At 18.1% G+C, this 21159-nt stretch overlaps 6 protein-coding genes across 6 annotated transcripts; 4 read left to right on the top strand and 2 right to left on the bottom strand.

Moving 5' to 3' along the window:
- Positions 1-2667: 2667 nt before the first annotated feature.
- Positions 2668-3505, top strand: SRAE_X000017300 (Glucose/ribitol dehydrogenase family and NAD(P)-binding domain-containing protein; the record flags this gene model as incomplete). Its single annotated transcript, XM_024644486.1, has 2 exons — positions 2668-2808; positions 2864-3505. 2 exons carry the CDS (start codon positions 2668-2670, stop codon positions 3503-3505), a joined length of 783 nt encoding a protein of 260 aa, XP_024510039.1.
- A 3645-nt stretch (positions 3506-7150) lies between these two features.
- SRAE_X000017200 (Soluble calcium-activated nucleotidase 1) lies at positions 7151-8356 on the top strand (the record flags this gene model as incomplete). The annotated part of the gene is made up of 2 exons (XM_024644484.1): positions 7151-7214; positions 7254-8356. 2 exons carry the CDS (start codon positions 7151-7153, stop codon positions 8354-8356), a joined length of 1167 nt encoding a protein of 388 aa, XP_024510038.1.
- Positions 8357-10401: 2045 nt separating this feature from the next.
- Positions 10402-11446, top strand: SRAE_X000017100 (Globin-like domain and Globin, structural domain-containing protein; the record flags this gene model as incomplete). The annotated part of the gene is made up of 4 exons (XM_024644483.1): positions 10402-10558; positions 10625-10926; positions 11003-11154; positions 11203-11446. The coding sequence occupies 4 exons, from the start codon at positions 10402-10404 to the stop codon at positions 11444-11446; spliced, it is 855 nt and encodes a 284-aa protein (XP_024510037.1).
- Positions 11447-14150: 2704 nt separating this feature from the next.
- SRAE_X000017000 (Globin family and Globin-like domain and Globin, structural domain-containing protein) lies at positions 14151-15583 on the top strand (the record flags this gene model as incomplete). The annotated part of the gene is made up of 6 exons (XM_024644482.1): positions 14151-14220; positions 14290-14367; positions 14490-14632; positions 14848-14942; positions 15154-15328; positions 15383-15583. 6 exons carry the CDS (start codon positions 14151-14153, stop codon positions 15581-15583), a joined length of 762 nt encoding a protein of 253 aa, XP_024510036.1.
- A 227-nt stretch (positions 15584-15810) lies between these two features.
- SRAE_X000016900 (Globin family and Globin-like domain and Globin, structural domain-containing protein) lies at positions 15811-16477 on the bottom strand (the record flags this gene model as incomplete). Its single annotated transcript, XM_024644481.1, has 2 exons — positions 15811-16295; positions 16354-16477. The coding sequence occupies 2 exons, from the start codon at positions 16475-16477 to the stop codon at positions 15811-15813; spliced, it is 609 nt and encodes a 202-aa protein (XP_024510035.1).
- A 725-nt stretch (positions 16478-17202) lies between these two features.
- SRAE_X000016800 (WD repeat domain 31) lies at positions 17203-18506 on the bottom strand (the record flags this gene model as incomplete). The annotated part of the gene is made up of 4 exons (XM_024644480.1): positions 17203-17396; positions 17462-17929; positions 17980-18332; positions 18379-18506. The coding sequence occupies 4 exons, from the start codon at positions 18504-18506 to the stop codon at positions 17203-17205; spliced, it is 1143 nt and encodes a 380-aa protein (XP_024510034.1).
- Between the last annotated feature and the right edge of the window lie 2653 nt (positions 18507-21159).

Here is a 21159-nt window from a genome sequence, read left to right as displayed (position 1 = left end):
ATACTTCTAGATATTTTTAGACAAATATAATTTTAGATAGATATATATATATGTTGTAGGATATGATGTACTATTTTTAACAAAGATTTAATCGTCTTATTTTTTTTTAATTTAAAAATATATTTAATAGTAAAATAAATAAAAGTATTTTATAATATTAAAATAAATTACTTATATATTAATAATAAAGTAAACAATCAGTAGATTAAATTTTTTCTTCTATTTTTTTTTTTTTTTATCTAATCATTGTTTGACAGTTAATTTTATTAAACAAAACAATAGTACAACATTTGCTATATTATATTTAGTGTGGAAAAATGATTTAAAAAAAAAATTCTTAAAACGATATTTATTAAATTCATGATTTAAAAAAAATTTTTTTTTATTTTTTATATATATCATATATTACTTTTAACATTTTTTTTATAATTTAATGAAAAATACTATAATTTTTTTTTTTATTTTATTGATAAATTTTTAAGACAACTTACTACTTTAAAAATCAAATAAAGAATATCACTCGAGTTAATAGAAATGACTTTAGCAAATGTTTTAAATATTTAAAGTTAACTATTTTTATTTAATGATCACATACTTCCAATATGTATTTTTTTATTTTATTTTATTCCGTAATTTTAGTTGGTAAATTCTTTTATTATTAATTTTAAATATAATATCATCTTTCTAAAATATTTTTAGTTCTAATTATATGATTTTACAATATATTCTTTTTTCAACTAATTCTTATGATTTTGAAGTTGTTTTTATTAAACAATTATTTTCTTTAGATAAAAACAAAATTTTTTTAAAACTATTTACTTATGCACTTTAATGTCATAAAAAAAGTTTTTTTCTACTTCATTTAACATGACGTGATACATTTTTTTAAAGATTTCAATCAATTTGCATCATTTAAAAAAGTAATATTTTAATCCATTTTATATCATATGACGTCTACACTGATACTACTTATTATAAATATATCTAATTTTTTTTTAACAATTATATAATAATTACATAAGATTTAGTACTTTTTTTAAATAACATTCTATGATAAAGTTTAATCAAAATATAAAGTTGAATATTTAAAAAATAATCATAGTTAGCTTTTTAATAACAAAATAAGTAAGTTTACTTTAAATTATGCAAAAATATATATATATATATATAACTAATGCCATGCATATGACATATTTTGATTTTATTGAACTTTTGTTATTTTTTTTTAAGTTTAGTTCTTGTTATTTTTATAACAATTGTATAAAAATATTTTTAGAAGGATTAAATTTAAAAGACTAAAAAATGACGTTATAGTTATTCAATAATTAATTATTAATGTTTTATGTTGTAATTAAAATATTTAATTATATCCATCAAAAAAATATGATATAAAATAAGAAATCATTTGAATGGTTTATATAAATGATAAATATTTTTTAATGATATTTTAATCATTTGATTGAAACAAATTACTTATTAAGTTTAACTATTATTTTGATTAACTTTTTTCTTTGAAAACAACATAAGCACTTTTTAGTATTATAAGAAATTTTTTTCTCTAAAGAAAATGATTAAACATAAAAAAAATTAAGTATAAAAGTTTAAAGTTTCTTTAAAAATTTACATATTTTTTTTAATATTTATATCAATTGATATAATATATAGGAGGAATAATATTTAAGCTGTTCAATGATAGAACAAAAATAATTTAACTCATTAAAGCTAATATATATATATATATATATTTTTTTTTGTCGTATAGTGGTAAAATATTTGTGTTTTAATTCTATATTCATTTTTGTATGAGAAATATTTAATACTTATAATTATAAAACTTAGTAAAAGATTGTATTTTATTCATTATATGTTATATTTTTCCTTATAAAGATATTAATATTTACTTAATCAAAATATAATATTTACTTGAATTTTTTTCTAAATTAATGAATATTTACACTAATTTTCATTTAAAATAATCGTTTTGTTCCTTCATTTATATATATGGAAATCATATATCAAAGATATAAAGATTAAAAATAAATTTTGGTATATTCATTTTAAATATATTTTTCAGTAGTTCATAGAATTACAAAGAATAATAAACCATTTATTTTTCGTTTCAATTGCCCTTTTATGTTTTAATACGTTGTTTAAAATTTGTAATAAAAAAAGTCGTACATCATAATGACGTATGTTCTCAATACACTTAATTTTCTTTATGTAATAAAGTGTGCATCGCATTCTCCCTTCACTGATTCAAAAGTAAAAATTTTTTTAATATATTGTAAATAACTTTAGTTTTATTTAAAAATTTATTTTTAATTTTTTTTTCCAATATTTGTATTATTTAATTTTTATAATTAATTAAATTTTATTAATAAAATATTATTACAAATTTTTTTTATTAAAGAAATATTTTAAAATTTAAAATTTATATTCATAATATTACTCTTTGTTATCTTCTAAAACTGATGCAATGTAATATATTTCATTACTGAGTTGTTTAAAAATTCATATCATTTTTTGATAATACATTTGTTGTTAATTATATATAAAATACTCATATTTAATATACTTTTATATTTTTATATAATTGTATTTTATCATTTAAATAACATTATTATATATTTATTAGATTTTTGTTAATAAAAAAAAATGACAAAATTTATGTCTGGAATGGAAATTTTCCAAGAACGTATTGTTCTAGTAAATGGAGCATCAAAAATATTAGGTTTTTCAATAGCAAAAAAATTAGGAAGATTGGGAGCAACAATAATTGTCACAGGTCGCACATCAGATGAAATTCACGTAAGTTAAACAGGTTTTTTTTATTATTTTTTTTTTTAAAAAAAAAATATTTCAGAAAAGTGTCACTAATTTAAGAAGTATGGGTATACATGCTGGTGGTATAAAATGTCATTTAAATCTTGAAAATGAAAGGAAAAATTTAGTTAAAATAATTCAAGAAAAATTTGGAAAATTAGACATATTAGTTAATACCATCTTTACTGATGAAAGATATGGATCTACATTTGAAGCCGAACCACAAGAATGGAAATCAGTATTAGATGTTAGTATAAATTCATATGAAAATTTATCAAGAGAATTAGTACCACATTTAGCAAAAGCATCAAACAAGGGTTCAATTTTATTTGTATCGTCAATAGGTGGTTATGCACCATATGATGGTATTGGTACATATTCAAATATAAGAAATGCAATAATATCTGTAAATAAAAAGATTGCTCAAGAATTTGCTCCATTTAATATTCGCTCTAATGCTATTGCAACTGGCTTGATACCAACAGATATTCCTGAATTCTTATTGAAAAAAGGAGAAAAACGTGATCCAAAAATTTTATTCTCAATTACAAAACCAGATATGGTGAAAGAGGGTGCAGAATTAAGTTGTGTTATATGTTCAGATGATGTCGGTTACTTGACTGGACAATGTTTCAGTATTTGTGGTGGAGTTCATGGACACCTTTATTCAAATAAACTATGATTTCATAATTTTTTTTTTTAAATTTGTTTTAACAAGTTTATATTACAAATAAGCAGTCTTTTTTTTCTATTTTAAATTACAAAGATTTAAAATTAAACAATTGTTTTAGTTTGAAATTACTTTTAGTAATTATATAAATTTGTAAAACAAATATAATAAAATTTACTCTTTTGTTTAATAAATTTTACTAAGAAATAAAAATTTTTTTTAAAAACAAATAAAAAAAATTTTTTTTTATTTTCCAATAATAATACATGTATGAAAATATGGTTTTTTTTAAATATAAAATTTGAAAACTTTTTTTTATTTTTCTAAATAATTTAAATAAATAAGGGGTTAATAAGTTGATGTATATATTTATCTTAAGAATCAAAATATATTTTATATTTTTGAACAAATAATTAAAAATAAATAATTTTTAAAAATAAATCATAAAGTTCTCTTGTAGTTTTTAAACTTCAAGTTTAAAAATTCAAATCTCGTTTATTTGTAAAAAGTATTGTAATTTCCTGTTAGGCAAGTATATTTTATTATTTATAAAAGAGACTATGTTTTATAACTATTGAATTGTAAATTAACAATTTATTAATATGTAGGTATTATTATACATCTTCTGTTTGCATAATAATAACTTTTCTTAGAAATTAACAAAGGATCATATTCTCAAATAAATAAAAAGTAGTTTTAATAATATAACTTTTTTTTTTAATACATGTAAATGTATATATATCATAAAAGACTTTAATAATTATATATTCATTATAATTTAGCCAGACAATTTTCTTATTATATTATAAAATATATTAATACATAAATTATTTTTAATTTTATATAAAGAAATTAATTTACCTCATTCCTTATTCCATGGTAACGTATGAAATTATATAACTTATTAACTTATTATATTAAAAGTTTTATTTCATATTTTATCTTTGATTAATTGAATATAAATTTTAGTTTATATTTAATTATTTTTATTTTTTTTAAAATGTTCAAAATAGTTAAGTGCCTTTTGTTTAATCCTAATAATTATTAAAAAATGAGATACTATAGAAATATTTATATAGTAATTACTTATTTATGATATTTTATACAACATTGTTTTAATTATATAATAATCATATTTTATATTTACATTAAATGTTTTACTTTTTCACATTAAAAAGCTGTTAAAATAACAAAAATTAAATAGTAAATTAAATTTTACAGCTAAATATTTATCTTGAAACATACTTTGGATAAGTTAAATTTATTTATACTTTATATATCAATTATTATGACATTTGATTTCTAAAATATTTTGCAATAATATTAAGTTTATCTAATTTAAAAGTTTGTTAAACAAAAAAAGTTTCTATAAAATAATATATCATTTCAGTAGTTTTCATAAATTAAATTTTTTTAATACAAATATTACTTCTTTTTCATAATATTTCTTCCCAAATCAACATAAATTTCTTTTCCGATTTTGTACGAGCTTAAATGGCTATCTGATCTATAAATGGATTGATGCCATTCAAGCTTGGATAAAGAAAATAAAATGACACAGATTATTTTTAACCTACAACTTAAGCTTAAATCGTCATAAATTTTTACCTATACTTTTTTTGCTTAATAAAAATTTCTTATCTAGCATTTGAACCTACAACAATCTAAATTTTAAGCTAATTTAACTCGACCACACAATTGAAACTTTTAAAAATTATATTCATATAAAATCTTAATATAAAACATATATTTAATAAGCTTTTTTATTTTACTTTTTAGCATAAAAATTTACTTAAAATAATTTTTTTGACAAATTAAGAGTATAATTAAGAGATATACTAAATTTTTAATAAAGTTATTTTTTTCGTGATCGTAAAAACTCGGATAAATATTGTTTCATATTTTTTACTTTAAAAATATATATTTATTACTTTAATATTTTTTTTAAAAAAATTACAAGTTATTATAATGTAAAAATGATTGTTTAAATTGAGCTAACTTATCCAAAATCATCTGAATTTGTACAAACTTGGATGAAAATATTTTAGCTTTTTTGTTTCAAAAACAAAAAAAATAAACAAATGAAAATCAAAAATATTTTTTTTTAATTGAGTCATAAGTATTTCTAATATAATAACAATATTTAAAATTTATATTTTCCATCCAAATTTGTCTGAGTTTCATCTATGTTGTACTTGGTTAATATTTAATTTATTTCTATAATTTATTAACATCTAGACATTCTTAAATAATTAGAATTCTTTTTTAAAAGAAATTATTTCATTATACTGTAAGTATATTATCATTTATTTAATAGTAAAGTAATTATAGTCCTTGTTAACTTATTATAAATTTATGTGAAAAGTTATCTTTTATATTTTATATTAGTAGTAATTTTAATAGAATTCCATTTTTTCATTTTAATATATTATTAATGAGAGAAAATTGATGATCCATTTTAAATTATTTTGTAATAATTTAATTCCACTAATCATTGTTAAAAGCACTTTAAAAGAAAAAAAAAAAGATAAAGAAAATTATATTTATTATATTATTATTTTAATTATATGTAGAATTATACTTTTACCAATAATTAAACATAAATATAATTAAAATAATAGTTTTAAAGTAACTATTTTATCCCTTTATAACAAAATATAATACTATCCAATTTTGACTTTTACTTACTTGTACTTAAAATTTATTTTAAAGATTAAAGAACTAATAAAAAATTGATTTGATTTTACCAGTTCATATCAAAAAATAAAAAATATATATACATTTTAAAATAAATAGTGCCAAAATGTAGTTAACAAATTTCCATTGGGAAAAATTTAAAAAAACAATACCTCATAAATCTTATGTATACTTTTTTATAACATTTTTTTAACATTTTTTTTTAAACATTTATATGCATTAAGATTGAAAAGTTGGATCAAAAAGATATTTATGTTATTAAATAGAAAATCCCCATTCTATTATACTTAGTCAAATCTAACATTTTTAAAACTTTTTGGTAAAATTTAAATCAATTTTGTACTTGGACAATAACTTTTTTTTTTAAAAAAAAAATGACTGAAATTATATATGTTTAAATTTTTTTTTTAAGTAGTTAAACTTGACATTTAAATACATTAACAAAATTGATCAAATTTTAATAATTTATTTTTATGTAGCATTCAGTTTTTTTTTTTGTATTTTATGGTAAAAAAAAAGTTAAACATTTAGTATATTTAAAAAATTTGTTATTTAGTTAAAATATGACAATATAGTTAAATTTAGAAAATTACTTAAAATGTATATAGTAAATTTGGAAATTTTAAAATTAACATTAAAGTACATTCATAAAATTTAAGTTAATATTCACTTAATATTTTTTTATAAAAAATATCAAATTTAAAATATTTTTTTTACATAAAAAACAAAACAAATGTAATATTTAAAAAAAATTTTTTTATTAAATATTGGTTTAAATTGAATATTAATTTAATGGAATTTTAACAATCTGATAAAAAATTGATAATAAAAAAATAGTAAAAAATGCCCTTTTATTAAATAAATATATTATAATGTTAATGAAAAAATTGATAAAAACGTTTTTATATTAGTGGAATTGTATTTTTTAATTTAAATAATATAATTTTATAGTGATATAAAATGAATTCTTATTATCATTTATTTTTTTACATATATCTGCTTTGCATATCATTTATTTATGGAGGTAAGAAGAAATAAATTAATTTAAATTTAATTTTTATAGATATTATATATAAAAAAAATTATTTGGAAAAAATTGAAGATTTTAAAATATTAAACCTCAATGATTTAATCAACAGTCCTGAGTCATCAGATACACAACAATTGCCACCATATAATAATACTGTACGATATCAAATATATAGAAAAAATGATAGTTTAGTATTATATTTTATAATAATATCTGATCAAGATCGTGATGCAAAAATATTAAACGGTAATAATAAAACGGTTTATGCTAGTACACTTGAAATGGGAAGATTGACTCTTAAAAATGATTTTTCAACAGCAAATATTCAAATTAGTAAGAAGACAGAAAATTTAACAACAAAATTAAATTATGATGGAAGAGGTGCTGAATTTTCTGATTTAAAATGGTTTAATGGAAACTTAATGACTGTTGATGATAAAACGGGTGTTATTTATAAAATTATTGGAGATAAATTAGTTGTTGAAGGAATAATGAGTGATGGTAAAGATAGTAGTTTATTATATAAAGGTGAATGGATAACTGTAAAAGACAAGATAATGTATGTAGGTGGATATGGAAAAGAATATACTACAGGTGATGGAACAAATATTACAAATGAAAATCCATTTTATATTAATGTATTTGATCGTATAATGGGAAAAGAAATAATTTGGTGGGGTGATAACTTTAAAAAAGTTAGAGAATCTATTGGTATTACATTTCCTGCATATATGGTAAATGAAGCTGTTCAATGGTCAGATGTGCATAAACAATGGTTTTTCCTTCCTAGAAAAGTTTCACAAAATCCTTATACGGATGCTGATGCTGAAAAGGCTGGTTCTAATGTTTTAATAAGGGTAAATGAAGATTTTACGAAATTTACAAATGTTACAGTAGGAAATTTATATCCTGGAATTGGTTTTAGTTCATTCCAATTTGTTCCTGGTACAGATGACCAAGTTATTATAGCATTAGAAACAAAAGAAACAGATAGTGATGGAGTAAGTTCATATATAGTGGTATTTAAAATTGATGGCAAAGTATTATATGGACCAAGGCGAATACCAGGAAAATTCAAAATGGAAGGAATAGAATTTTTGGATTGGTTTAAAGAATTTAATCTATGTAAAAAATAAACATTTATTGATAATATAATATTATGAAATAAACTTTTTTATTTTTTTTTATTATCCAGCTGTCAATTCTTTTAAAACTTTATAATATTTAACAATATTTTTATATATTTCTAATATATATACACAAGAGAATATCTAAACATTTTACATCATATCATTTTATATAAAAATTATTGGGTTAAAATTATTAAAAACTAAACGTCAAATAAATTTAGTTAATGATGATAGTTAATTTAAAATTTTTTATTGTTAAATTATTTATAGTTACAATGAAAATTAAATGTTAAGATAAATCTTAAAATAAGTTTAAAATTTTTACTTATCCTTATTATTCTATGTTCTTTTAAAAAAAATATATATTAAAATATTACAATCTTTTATCACTTCATTCCAATATTTCATTATTTGTTTTATGTAAAAAAAAAAGATTGTCTTTTATTTATTGTAAGTATTAATTCATTTTACCATATTTTTATATATAATAAAATTTTCATAAATGTAGTTTGTAAAATATTGTTTATACTACATCTATCAAAAAAAGAAAATCGAATTTTTTTGACGTTATTATAAACAAAAATGTATATAAATTTTCTAAAGCCAATTAAAAATTTTTTTAATAAATATATATATATATATTTTTTTTTTATAATTATAGCTGTTCTTGGATGTTTTATACTATATTGTTGTATATTAAATTAATCTTTAATTAGATATTTTTTTATTATTTCTTCTTTTTTTCTTTTATTTAATGATATATTAAAAAAGGTAAATAATATATATAAAAATATTTAACATTAAAAATAAATAAAACAAAATGATTAAATTGGCAATTTTGAAAGCTTTGTATATTTTACGGTCATGTAACAAATTGTAAGATTGAAATATTTATGTCTATAAAAATCTACTATCATCTTTTGTCAATTGTAATTATAGATAATGGACTATTTGGGCAAATATTTTAAGTTAACAGCAACACTTTATGCTTTATATCTTATTTAAAGAAATTGGATATTGTAAATAGTTTTACTAAAAATTGCCATAAAACTTTTTTCTAAAGATATAATTAAAAATCATTTTAAATATTTATTTATATTTTTAATATGTATATTATAAGAATAGCTCACTAATAATGCATTATCTATTTATCAGTTTTGCCATTATTTATATAAATATGGTAAAGCATTCTATACTTATCTTTTATAAATACACTTTTTTAATCATCATATCATTTTGTTTTGTTTTCTTTACTCATCCTAAAATAAGTAACTGATAAGTTGTTCACAAACACATTTTTTTTTATAGAATTACTTTTCTTTTATATATAATCACCTAAATAGTATTTAAATTTTACCATGTTATTATTAGGATTCCTCTTAATAATATTATTTTTTATACAATAATAAACATCATTATTTAAATATATACTTATTTTTTAAAAAAAAAGTTTATTTTTAAATATTATAATCATTGAAAATGATCTAATTTAAAATTGAAATATTTTATTTCATTCATACATAATTATATAAATTTTTTTAAAGCAAAAAAATATATTTTTTTTTATTTCTTTATAAGAAATATATGATAATAAAAATGATTTCAATAACGACATATATATATATATAAATGTAGTAATAGATTGTTAGTTTTGCCTTATTTTTTTAAATCTTATAAAAAAAACTATTTAAAATATTAGTGATTATCTTACATAAAACTATTATTTATGTTATTTAAAAATTTATTCTTTTTGAAAAAAAAAATTATAATGTATTCTTTATTTTTAATTTTGTGATAAACTTTCATATTTAATGAAATAGATAAAATTTGAGAACATCTTAAATTGCTAAATTATCTCTTTACTTGGATATATATATATTATATATATATATAAATATATATATATATATTGATGCCATTCAATTTTAGTATATAGTATTTTAATAGTTGATTATACATTAAAGTTATTTCCTTCTCTTTTTATTTAAACTAAGTAAGCTTTAAAGTTTGTAGTTGTCATAAACATATATAAAAATATATTTTTATAGTCAATGAAATCTCAAAATTTTTTATTCCCAACAGCTCCCAGAACAACAAGGTCATTAAGTCCTCAACCACAAAAAATTAATAAATTATTATCACCAAGTTTTACAGCTTTATATCCTAAAGCATTTGATGATAATTCAAAGAATTTTTTACCTGAAGGAGGTAAGAATATTTTATATTTAAAATTTTATTCTTTTTTTAAACATATTTTTTTTTATATAAATTTAGGATCAGGAAAATTAGAAAGATCTAATTCTATTGTCCCTCCAAGATTGTCAATATCTTTGTGTCCAAATTTAACTACAAGTCAAATAATGTCAATCAAAAAATCTTGGAAACATATTAATACAAAAGGATTGTTTAATGTTTTGAGACGATGTTACCAAAGATGTCAATCCTGTTGTCCAAATGTAGCAAAAGTATTTTCAACTGAAAACATAAAAAAACAACAAAATATATATAGCTGTGGAGTGTCGGAACATACAAAATATTTTATATCTCTTTTAGATCGTATAATTGATAACGAACCAGTATGTTTTATAAAAAAAAAAAAATAAAAAAAAATTTTATAAATAAACATATATTAATACTTTCCTTTTTTTTAAGAATATTGAACATGAATTGAGAAATGTCGGAAAGGAGCATGCTAAATTATATGAAGAGTATAAGTTAAGTATTACTGATATAGAAAGATTGGGTGAAATAATTGCTGATGTATTTCTTAAACTTGATGGTATAAGACAAAATAAAGAAACAAGGTAAATTTAAAAAAAAAATATTATGAAATAAAATATTTTATTTTTAAGCAAATCATGGAGAATATTAATAGCATCAATTATTGATGAAGTAAGTGTTGGATATGAAAGTGAATTACGACTTTATAGAAGAAAAAGTGCTATTGTTTATGATAATAGTAATTATAATGCTTATAAACATTCATCACCTATCAATAATTCAGAATATTCTCCATATCGGCAGGAATCATATATGTCTGAAGGAACATGTAATAATCAAATTGAAAGGTTATGCAAAAAAGTAGAAGAATTTTAGCCTTTTGTATATGTATTAAATTTTATTTTAAATTTAATCGTCATAATCAAACAATAAACAAATTATAATAACATTTTATCTTATAATTGAGCATAATTCAACTCTGATAATTGAAAATTTTTTTAAAATAAAAATTGTACTTTGTTTATACTTTATAAGTTAACATTTTTTTTATACTTAAATATAGATATTTCATTTTTAAATATATAATTTAATCATTGAAAATCTTATAGTATGATTATCTTTATTTACCATCCTTAATTCTTCTAACCTTTGTCTGCTATAATTAACTTAATTCTATATTTTCTTAGAAAAAGAAAGATATGTGATATTACCAATGACAACCTTTTTCCTATATATTCATGACTTCTTATCTTAGATTAATAGATGATATAAGAATTGCCAGAAGACAAATATTTTTCAATAACTCGAAACAAGAGTAATGATAATCCACAACGCTGGCTTTTTATCTTATTTAACTATATTAAGAAACATTCGTAGTTGAATAAACACTAGAAAATATTGTGTAATCAAATATATATACATGCTGTATTGAGTACTGTACTTATATATAATCAAATAACCTTTATCATATATATATATATCATAAAAATAAAAATATTTTAAAAAAAATATATAAATTTATCATATTTTATATTTATATCATTTTATAAAATTTTCTTTTTAATTCTTTTAATAAATGATATTATTTATTAACATTTAATTTTAACAACCCGTGTATATAAATAATAAAACATTTATTTACAATTTATATTTTTATATTGAGTTTAAAGCTTTATTAAATTCAAAAATGTTGATGTGACATTTTAATACCCTACTTAACTATTAACAAAGAGTCACTGGTATTTTTACGTGACTATGTTATCTTTGACAATTTTGTTTTTATAAATGTCTTTTTTACATTTATTATTAATTGTATAATATACTTTTCATCACATTTAACAAATATTTATTGTAAATTCTTATAAATTTATCATATTTTTTTTTTCTTTTGATATAATATATATACTTTTTTTCTTTTATTTCACATTTTTTACATATATATCAATGAACAAAAGGTTTTCCTAAATATTTTTTTTTTGTTCTACCTTATCATCTACAATATATTTAACTCCTCCTATTAAAAAAAATTTTTTTTTTATTTTTAATAATTTTCATCAAACATATCAATTTGAAATATATATTATTTATGTATATATATTTATATATATGATAACCTTTAAAATGATATTTTCAAAAAAAAAATATGTCACACTATATCTTTTATATTTTAATTATATAAGATAAAATATATGCCATGTATCATTTATTTACATGAAGTTAAAAAATAAATTATCATTATAAATCAAATCATAAGTATCATTAATTATTTTTATTTTCAATAATTATCTATCTATATTTATTTTACTAATATGTATCAAATTGCAATTTTATATAATTCTAATTTTCTATTCATATTATCCTCCCAATTATTATTTATTTTTATATTTCTATAAGAATAATCATTTTAGTGTTATTTACCTGTATTATAATAATAAATAAATATAATTTTCTGATATATAAAAATACATAACATAGTTATATATATAGTAATATTTTTATAAACTTTTTTTTTAAAATAAATGTGTTAATATAATAAGGTTTAGATTATTTAACACTTCATCGAGCTAATCAAAATAATCTTATAGTATTAATACCCAAAATTGACTTTTTACATGAAGAAAATTGCTTTAACTAAAATAATCTTACTTCCTTGGGTTTCTTTAGTATTTTTCTAGGAGAAAACAATGTAATAGGACATATAATGTTAAGCTATAACTAAAAAGTATATTTATATATTTTATAGACATCCTTATATATTGTTTTGAATTTTTTTTTTTTTTAAATCAGTAGCTTTAACAATGATAAAAAAATTAAAATTAAAGACTTTTTATTTTTCATTTGTGATACAAAAAAATAATATGACAAAATATATAACTACTTCTATATTTTTATATAAAAAATAAATATAACTTAAAATTATTTTTCAAAAAAAAAAAAAAAACGTTTATTACAATTACTTAAACTTAAAACTGTATATTTCTGTAAGAAGAAATAATATAAAATAAATAAAAATAAAAAAATTTACATAATTACATCATAAAATTACTTACCATATTAAAAATTGTTATATTTAAGATGTCTTTTTTTTTCTAGTAAAAAATAAATAAATAAGTTTAATGCCCCTTTAAATTTAAGTATATTGTTAGATATATTTTTATTTTTATTATAACTAAAAACTAAAGTTCATATTTATAGTTGAGTGATGAAAACATTATAAATTAATATTCTTTGTTTGAACATTCTTCTTAAATAGCTGAATTAATGAACTGGATTAATAACTATCATTTTTAAATAAGTCTTTTCAGTTATATACTACTAGAAAAGGCGTTTTTTGACGCATTGTAAAATTATTATAAAATGTTATAAATCTTTCTAAGAAATATTTTAATTTTTGTTTTGTTATTTTTTAAACATTTATACAATTTTTCATTATTTTACATATTTAATTGATTTTATTTTTTAGTTAGTATACCAAATATTGCAAATTATTTTAGTATAATAAAGTTTATAAAAATTTTATCTTTATTTAAAATTGGTATAATTTTTTTTTATTAACAAATTAACAAAAAAGAAAATTAATATGGATACATCAAAAGGTATATCTAATTCATTGGATTTACGTAGATGTCGATCATTACGTAATAATATTAGTAAGTCTAATAATTATCCATTAGTTGTATTAATAATAATTTAAAGTAATGTTAAAATTTTTATTATAGGTAAATCAAGTTTATCAGGAGTTTCAAGATTAGGTAGTGGTAGTGGAAAAACACGTTCTAGATCACGTCAACATTTAGGTAAATACTTATTATAAAAAAAATTTTTTTTTTAAAAAATTATTTTGTCTTATTATTATTAAATTATATTTATATATAAATTTAAAAAAAAAAAAGAAAAATCTATAAATCTATGTATTTAGAAGAAAACTGTGCTATTAGAAACATGACGTCAACTCAAAAAACATCTCTTGTTTGTTCATGGAAAGCAATTAAACCAAATGCAAATTCACTAATGCGAAAAATTTTTATTGAACTTGAAGCTGTTGCTCCTAAAGTTAAACAAGTAAGTTTAATGCATTATAACTATTTCATCTTTTTTATTATTGCTTAATCATACAAATTCTTTTTCCATAATTATATCTATTTATTATGTTGTAATAATTTATATTATTGAGTATGGGAATAGAACTATGAAATATTCTTTTTATTAATACTAAATAAAAATCCATTAAATTTGCTATTAAACATGGTATTAGTTACACTAAAAAAATTATTTAGATATTCGCAAAAGCTGCTATATTGGACTGTTTCGCAAAAGAAACTTCTGAATCAAAGAGTGGAACCATTGATGAACATGTTAAGTTATTTACCAAGTATGTTTTATATAAAGTATAATAAGAGTAATACATAAAAGATTCTACTTTGCACAAAAAAAAAGTATATATATAAAATATATTTATTATCAATTTAAGATTTATTTATTTTTTATTAAAAAAAGACACATATTTAATAAGTTTTTTTTCTGTAATCTATTTTGTAAAAATAAATTCATTTGGAATATAATTATTACGTACTGAATTTAAGATTTATGGATGATGTAATTTTAAACCTTGATAGGGAAACGGAAGTTAAAAATATAATTAGAAAAGTTGGCCAATCACATGCTGTTTTAAACAATTCATGCTCATTTCATAGTAACTTATGGGAACATCTAGGTGAAATAGCAATGCAAAAAATATGTCAACTAGATGCTATACAGGTATTTAATTGCAGGAAATAACAAAAAAAAAAAATAATAATTTGTTTATTATAGAAATCTCGAGAAACATGTAAAGCATGGAGAATGTTAATTGCTTTTGTTACTGATGAAGTAAGAAGTGCTTATGATGAACAAGTAAAAATTGCAAGAAGATCTTCTGTTGATGTACAAAAAGAAACTAATAATGAAGGTGATTTTTATGATAAAATGAAAAATTTACAACTTCATGAAGAAGATGGATATGATTCAAAATAATTCAATTCAAAAAACATTTATATCTTTATATTTTATCAAATATAATGTTGTATTTAATAACATTTATTAATCTTTGGATGCTGAATGTATAGTTATTTAGTATAATCAGGCTCTTTACATTTTTTTAATATAAAATAATGGTAAAATTTCTACAATCTGTATTATCAAACAATTATATATCTATTAACAGTCACATACAAAAAAAAAATTAATCAAACTTTTATCAATTATAATTTAGTCTTTTTTTGACCTTTTTTAAATTCTTCAAGAAGATCTCCTATTATAGTATATAATGCTGTCCAAGCATCCTCAACATCTTTATTATAATTTATCAGTATTTCTTTTAAAACAAATAAAATTTCTGGAATCATATTTTCAATATGACTTTTTTTAATTTCCCATTTTACATGAGAATATGCAATCTTTTTAATAATCAAATCCATTTTTTGCTTATCATCAATATTCTCAATAATTGATTTTAATCCACCAAAATAAACTGCAGCATGTTGTTTTAATGCTGAAGATAATATAAATGAACTATCAGGAATTTGACGAAATTGTGGCCATATAAATTTATATTCAGGATGTTCACTAAACATTCGTATAAATACTTTTAATGTATTATTTAAACCATTTTTTTTATATACTTCAAATGAATCACGAATTATCTTACAATAATGTTCACTTATATATATTATCTCTTCATTTTTAACTTTAAATATTAATAGTAAATAAAAAAAAAATTAATAAAAAAATATTTTTAAAGTTACCTTCGATATCATTTACGACACTTTTTATTTGGAAATCATTCTGAGAATTATAATTTAAATTTTCTTCCAAATCCTCATCTTTGATATGTTTATTTGATGGTTTATAATTTAATCTGCTATACATGATTGACAAATAAGTATATAACTATAATTTTTTTATATTAGCAGATCATATTAATGTTTATATTAATTATGAAAAAAAAAATAATATTTAAAAAGATAAAAAAGCAAGGTAAACTATGCAATAAATATCGAAAATATTCACCTTAATATATAAGCTATTTAAACGTTTTTAAAAAGTATTATTAAAATAAATTTCCGCTATAATTATTAAAATAACATTATATGGCATCCGTTAATGTAAATAAGTATTTAAAAATCATTTAAAATGGATGTCATATTAATTCATATATTAATTTAAAATTACCAATAACAGTTAGAATATCAAAGTTTTTATTTGATAGCTTAAATGTTTTTAAATGTTATAATAACTTGGAAAATTATTAATGATTAATGACCATACAAAAAAGTTATTTTAATCTATCATCAAAATACAAAAAAAATGTTTTTTTTTTAAATTTTTTAAAAATCTGTAAATTTCAAATTTATTTATAGAAACAAAATTAATTCAATGTATTAATTTTGTTTTAAGAGATTTATTTTTAAATTTGTAAAAGTTTTAAAAATAAACACTTTTTTTTTCTATATCAAAATTATAAAAAAAAATTTTTCTCATAATATTATCATTTAATTTTAATTTCAAATATTGTGACATATCATAAGAAATTTTAAGATGTGAAGATTTTATTTTAAGATAAAAAGATTATATATAATTCTATTTTATTTAATTTAAACTGTTTTTTCAGAAATCATTGAGTCTGTTTGGATAGATATAGTTTTAAGATATGGTCTTCCAGCTCTACCAAGTAAACATAAATGACATAAAACTCCACTGGTTCCGGAAACTACAATATTTCCATCATTAAATCCAACACCAGCTAATATGTCACATTTTATTGGAAGTTCTTCTGTCCATACACAATCTAAAAAAAAAAATAATTAAAATTAAAAAAAAATTTGGAAAAAAAATAATATGATTAAATCTTACTTCCATCATCTATATTCCATATCTTAACAGTTCCCATAGCTGATGTACTTAACATTAATTTTTTCCATGTTATTTGTTGTGGTAAAAAAACTGCTGATGTAACAGATGTTTCATGACCTTTAAATTCCCTTAAAATTTTATTTGTCCTCAAATCCCATAATGTTATTTCACATCCATCACCATTAAAACCATTTGATGTTGACAAACAATAAAAACCATCTGTACTTATATCAACATGTGTTTGTATATGATTTTTTTTTGGCATAACATTAATTAATTCTAAATTTTTAACATCCCATATTTTGATTTCTTTATCCTCGGAACTTTGAGCTATTTTATTTGTTGCACTAGATAAGCTCATATGAGTTACTAAGTTACGAGATCTTTCAACTTGGTATATTATTTTTCCAGTATTTATATCCCATAATTTTAATGTTGTGTCTCTTGAGCCTGATATTATCTTACCATCTAAAAATATTATTTATTATAAAATTAAATTAATAATTATATATAATTACCTTCAAGTATTGCAAGTCCTGTTATAGTTAAATTATGTCCCTTAAAAGTTTGTTCAGTTGTTTGTTTATTAAATTGCCATAATTTTAAAGTAGCATCACGAGATCCAGATAATATATAATGTTTTCCTCCAGTATTTTTATATCCTACTTTTGTAATTTCATTTAAATGTCCTAACCATTTTAATACACATTTACCAGTGTCAATATTATTTAATGATATAACGGAATCAGAACCACCACTTATAACCATTCCTGGTCTTACAGCAGCTAAACAACCAACAGTACCATCATGTACTGATGGTGTAAAAAATGTTTTTTTTTCAAGAAAACTCATAGAATATGATGTAGGAATTCTTTAAAAAAAAATTTTTTTTTTATTTTATTAAAATAAAAAATTACCTGTTAATTTCTTGACTAATTAATACATCATTTGGATCTTGAGTAGAAATAGAAGTATAACTATTTCCATGAAATTGATCGTTAATATCTTTAAATCGTGAAAAAAATTTTCCAATAGAAATAGGCATATTTAAAACTATTTTTATCTTTAAAAAAAAATTGTTATATATATAAATAATTATTTTAAATAAAATTATATATCTATGTATCTTTTTTCTTTTAATGATAAATTATTATTTTATCTAAGATATTAAAAACTAATTAGTCATTATAAAAAAAAAACTTTATAAATATAAAAAAAAAAAAGTTTTATAATTTAAAATGTAATGATATCATATTTAAACTAACAACTATAATATATGATAATATTAATACATACAATTAATAAAATTTAACTTTTTTTTTTTATTAATTTATATGATATTAATCAAAATATAAACAAAATTTATAATTTATTATAATAACATTTTTCAATAAATTTTTTTTCCATAAATTTATTAAATGTTTTTTTTTTTATGAATTAACGGATTTCAATAATAATATTGAGTAAAGGTTAGAATATTATCTATATAAAAACAATAAAAAAAAAATAAATAATTAAGAAGATATAAAGTTGAAAAAAAGTTTGTTCTTTTTTTATTTAAAATTTAAATTAACCTATATTTGTTTGTTTATTAATTTAAAAATATAAAATATATATAAAATATTATTTAGTAATGCTTGTATTTGATAAGAAAAAAAATATATTAAGATTTGGAGAAAAGCTTTTTGTGGCATGCTTATTACTTAACAACAATATATTATACGACAAAAGACCACATATTAATTATTAAAGGTATATTATTATGTTAAATTAAATAAATGTTAGATTTTTAAAAAAAAAAAAAAGTTTTTTAATTCTAATAATTTATAAGAAGTATCTTGATAGAATATAAAATTATTTTGGCTACCAAAAAAAGATAAAAATGGTTTTAAAAATGTCATAACATTTAAAAGGTAATATATGTTTATATATGACATGGAATTAAATTAACTTTAAAAATTCTATATACTTCAAATATAAATATATATACATATTTAAAACAGTTTTATTTTTGTGGTTAAAAATGAAAGATATATTATATTGTTAATAAAATATTTATTTTACGTATTAGTAAAAAGATAATAAAAAGATAAATTAAAAAATCGTTATCATTTTAATGGTTTTTTTTAAATTAGTTTATTATTATTATAGTTAACAAAATTGAGTACATATCATTATAAGTATTTAAATAGAAAAAAGGAAAGTTTATATATTTTTATTTGAAAATATAATTTTAAAAGGTATTTTTTTTTCTCTCAATAGGATTTTTTTACTTATTTCATAGTGAAACTAATGGTGCAGAATATTTTTGTTGTCATATAATTTTTTTCTTACATTATTAATAGTTGTTTATTTAAAATGAATTAAATCTACACAAAAAAAAATAATTTAACATTGTTTTTTTTAATAATAGTATGTTTAAAAGTAAAATAATAAATTATTGAAATATAAATTAGAAATGTAAAAAATGAATAAGTATATTAAACCAATGAAAATAAATATAATATTTTTTCTATTTAAAAAATACTTTTTTAATAATATTAAATTTTTTTTAATATAATCTATAAGAATTATAATTTATGTAATATTTAATAAAATTTACTGTTTTTTGAAATTAATAATATAATAAAATACAATTGCAATATAAATAATAAAAGTTTAAATAAAAATATCTTTTATACTTTTATATTAATATGAAGGAACAAAAAAATTCTTTTTTATTTATAGTAAATTGTATTTTTATGTAAGACTAAAAGATATCCCTTTTCATAAAAAAAAAAAATTTATTATTATGTTATCCACGATTGATATCACTTTGTATATGATGTAATGAATTTTAATATATTCTTAACAAATACTTTTTTTATTTATTAAATATTAAAAAATAAAATTTTTAATTTATGGCTTTAAAAATATTGGAATTAGATATGTAAATTTAACAATACTGATTATAAATTATTATTAAAAAAGTTTTTATAACACATTTTTTAATTATAAACATAAAATAAAGTTATATTTAGATTTTGATAAAAATTTTAAATCAAAAAAAAAGATAAATTTTTGATTAAAAATACATACATATGAAAAATAAAGTATTTACATAGTTTTAATAATATTAAATGAAGTTTGCTAATATAAAAATAACAAGAAAATTTTACACAACTTAACAAAATGAAATTTAAAATTAAACAATAATTGTTTAAAATTTAAAAAGTAATTTTTTTTTCTTATGAAAAATGTTTATATAAAGAAATGAAAAAGGATTGAAAAATAATTAAATTAAAAAATAAAGACACAAAACTATTAAGGTAATTAAATAGTGCTAAAAGAACATCAAGTATGGATATTATGTTATGTGACCTTTGATTTATTAAGAAATAATTTTTTTTTTTAAATTTGCAAAGATTGCCTTTATTTTATAATTATATTTTATATTAAATTATCCATTTTAAAAATTTTTTATTTCTATTAAAAAAAAAAGTGCTTTGTAATTTTGTTTTATTTATGTTAATGTAATATACTTACTTTATTATTATTTTTGTTTTTTATGCTTTATCGAGATACTATGTCATATTATTTCCGGTTAGTTATTTTAAATTTAACTTTGTGTGAAAATATAATTAATATTTAATAAAATACTTTAAAACCTTTTTGTTATAACAACTAAAAAGTTAATAAAGTAATTTTTAATAATCTGA

This window comes from Strongyloides ratti (genome assembly GCF_001040885.1).
Source record: "Strongyloides ratti genome assembly S_ratti_ED321, chromosome : X".
In the NCBI taxonomy this organism is placed as follows: Eukaryota; Metazoa; Nematoda; class Chromadorea; order Rhabditida; family Strongyloididae; genus Strongyloides; species Strongyloides ratti.
The sequence above is the reverse complement of the archived record's forward strand: the minus strand, read 5'-3'. Positions and strand labels throughout refer to the sequence as shown.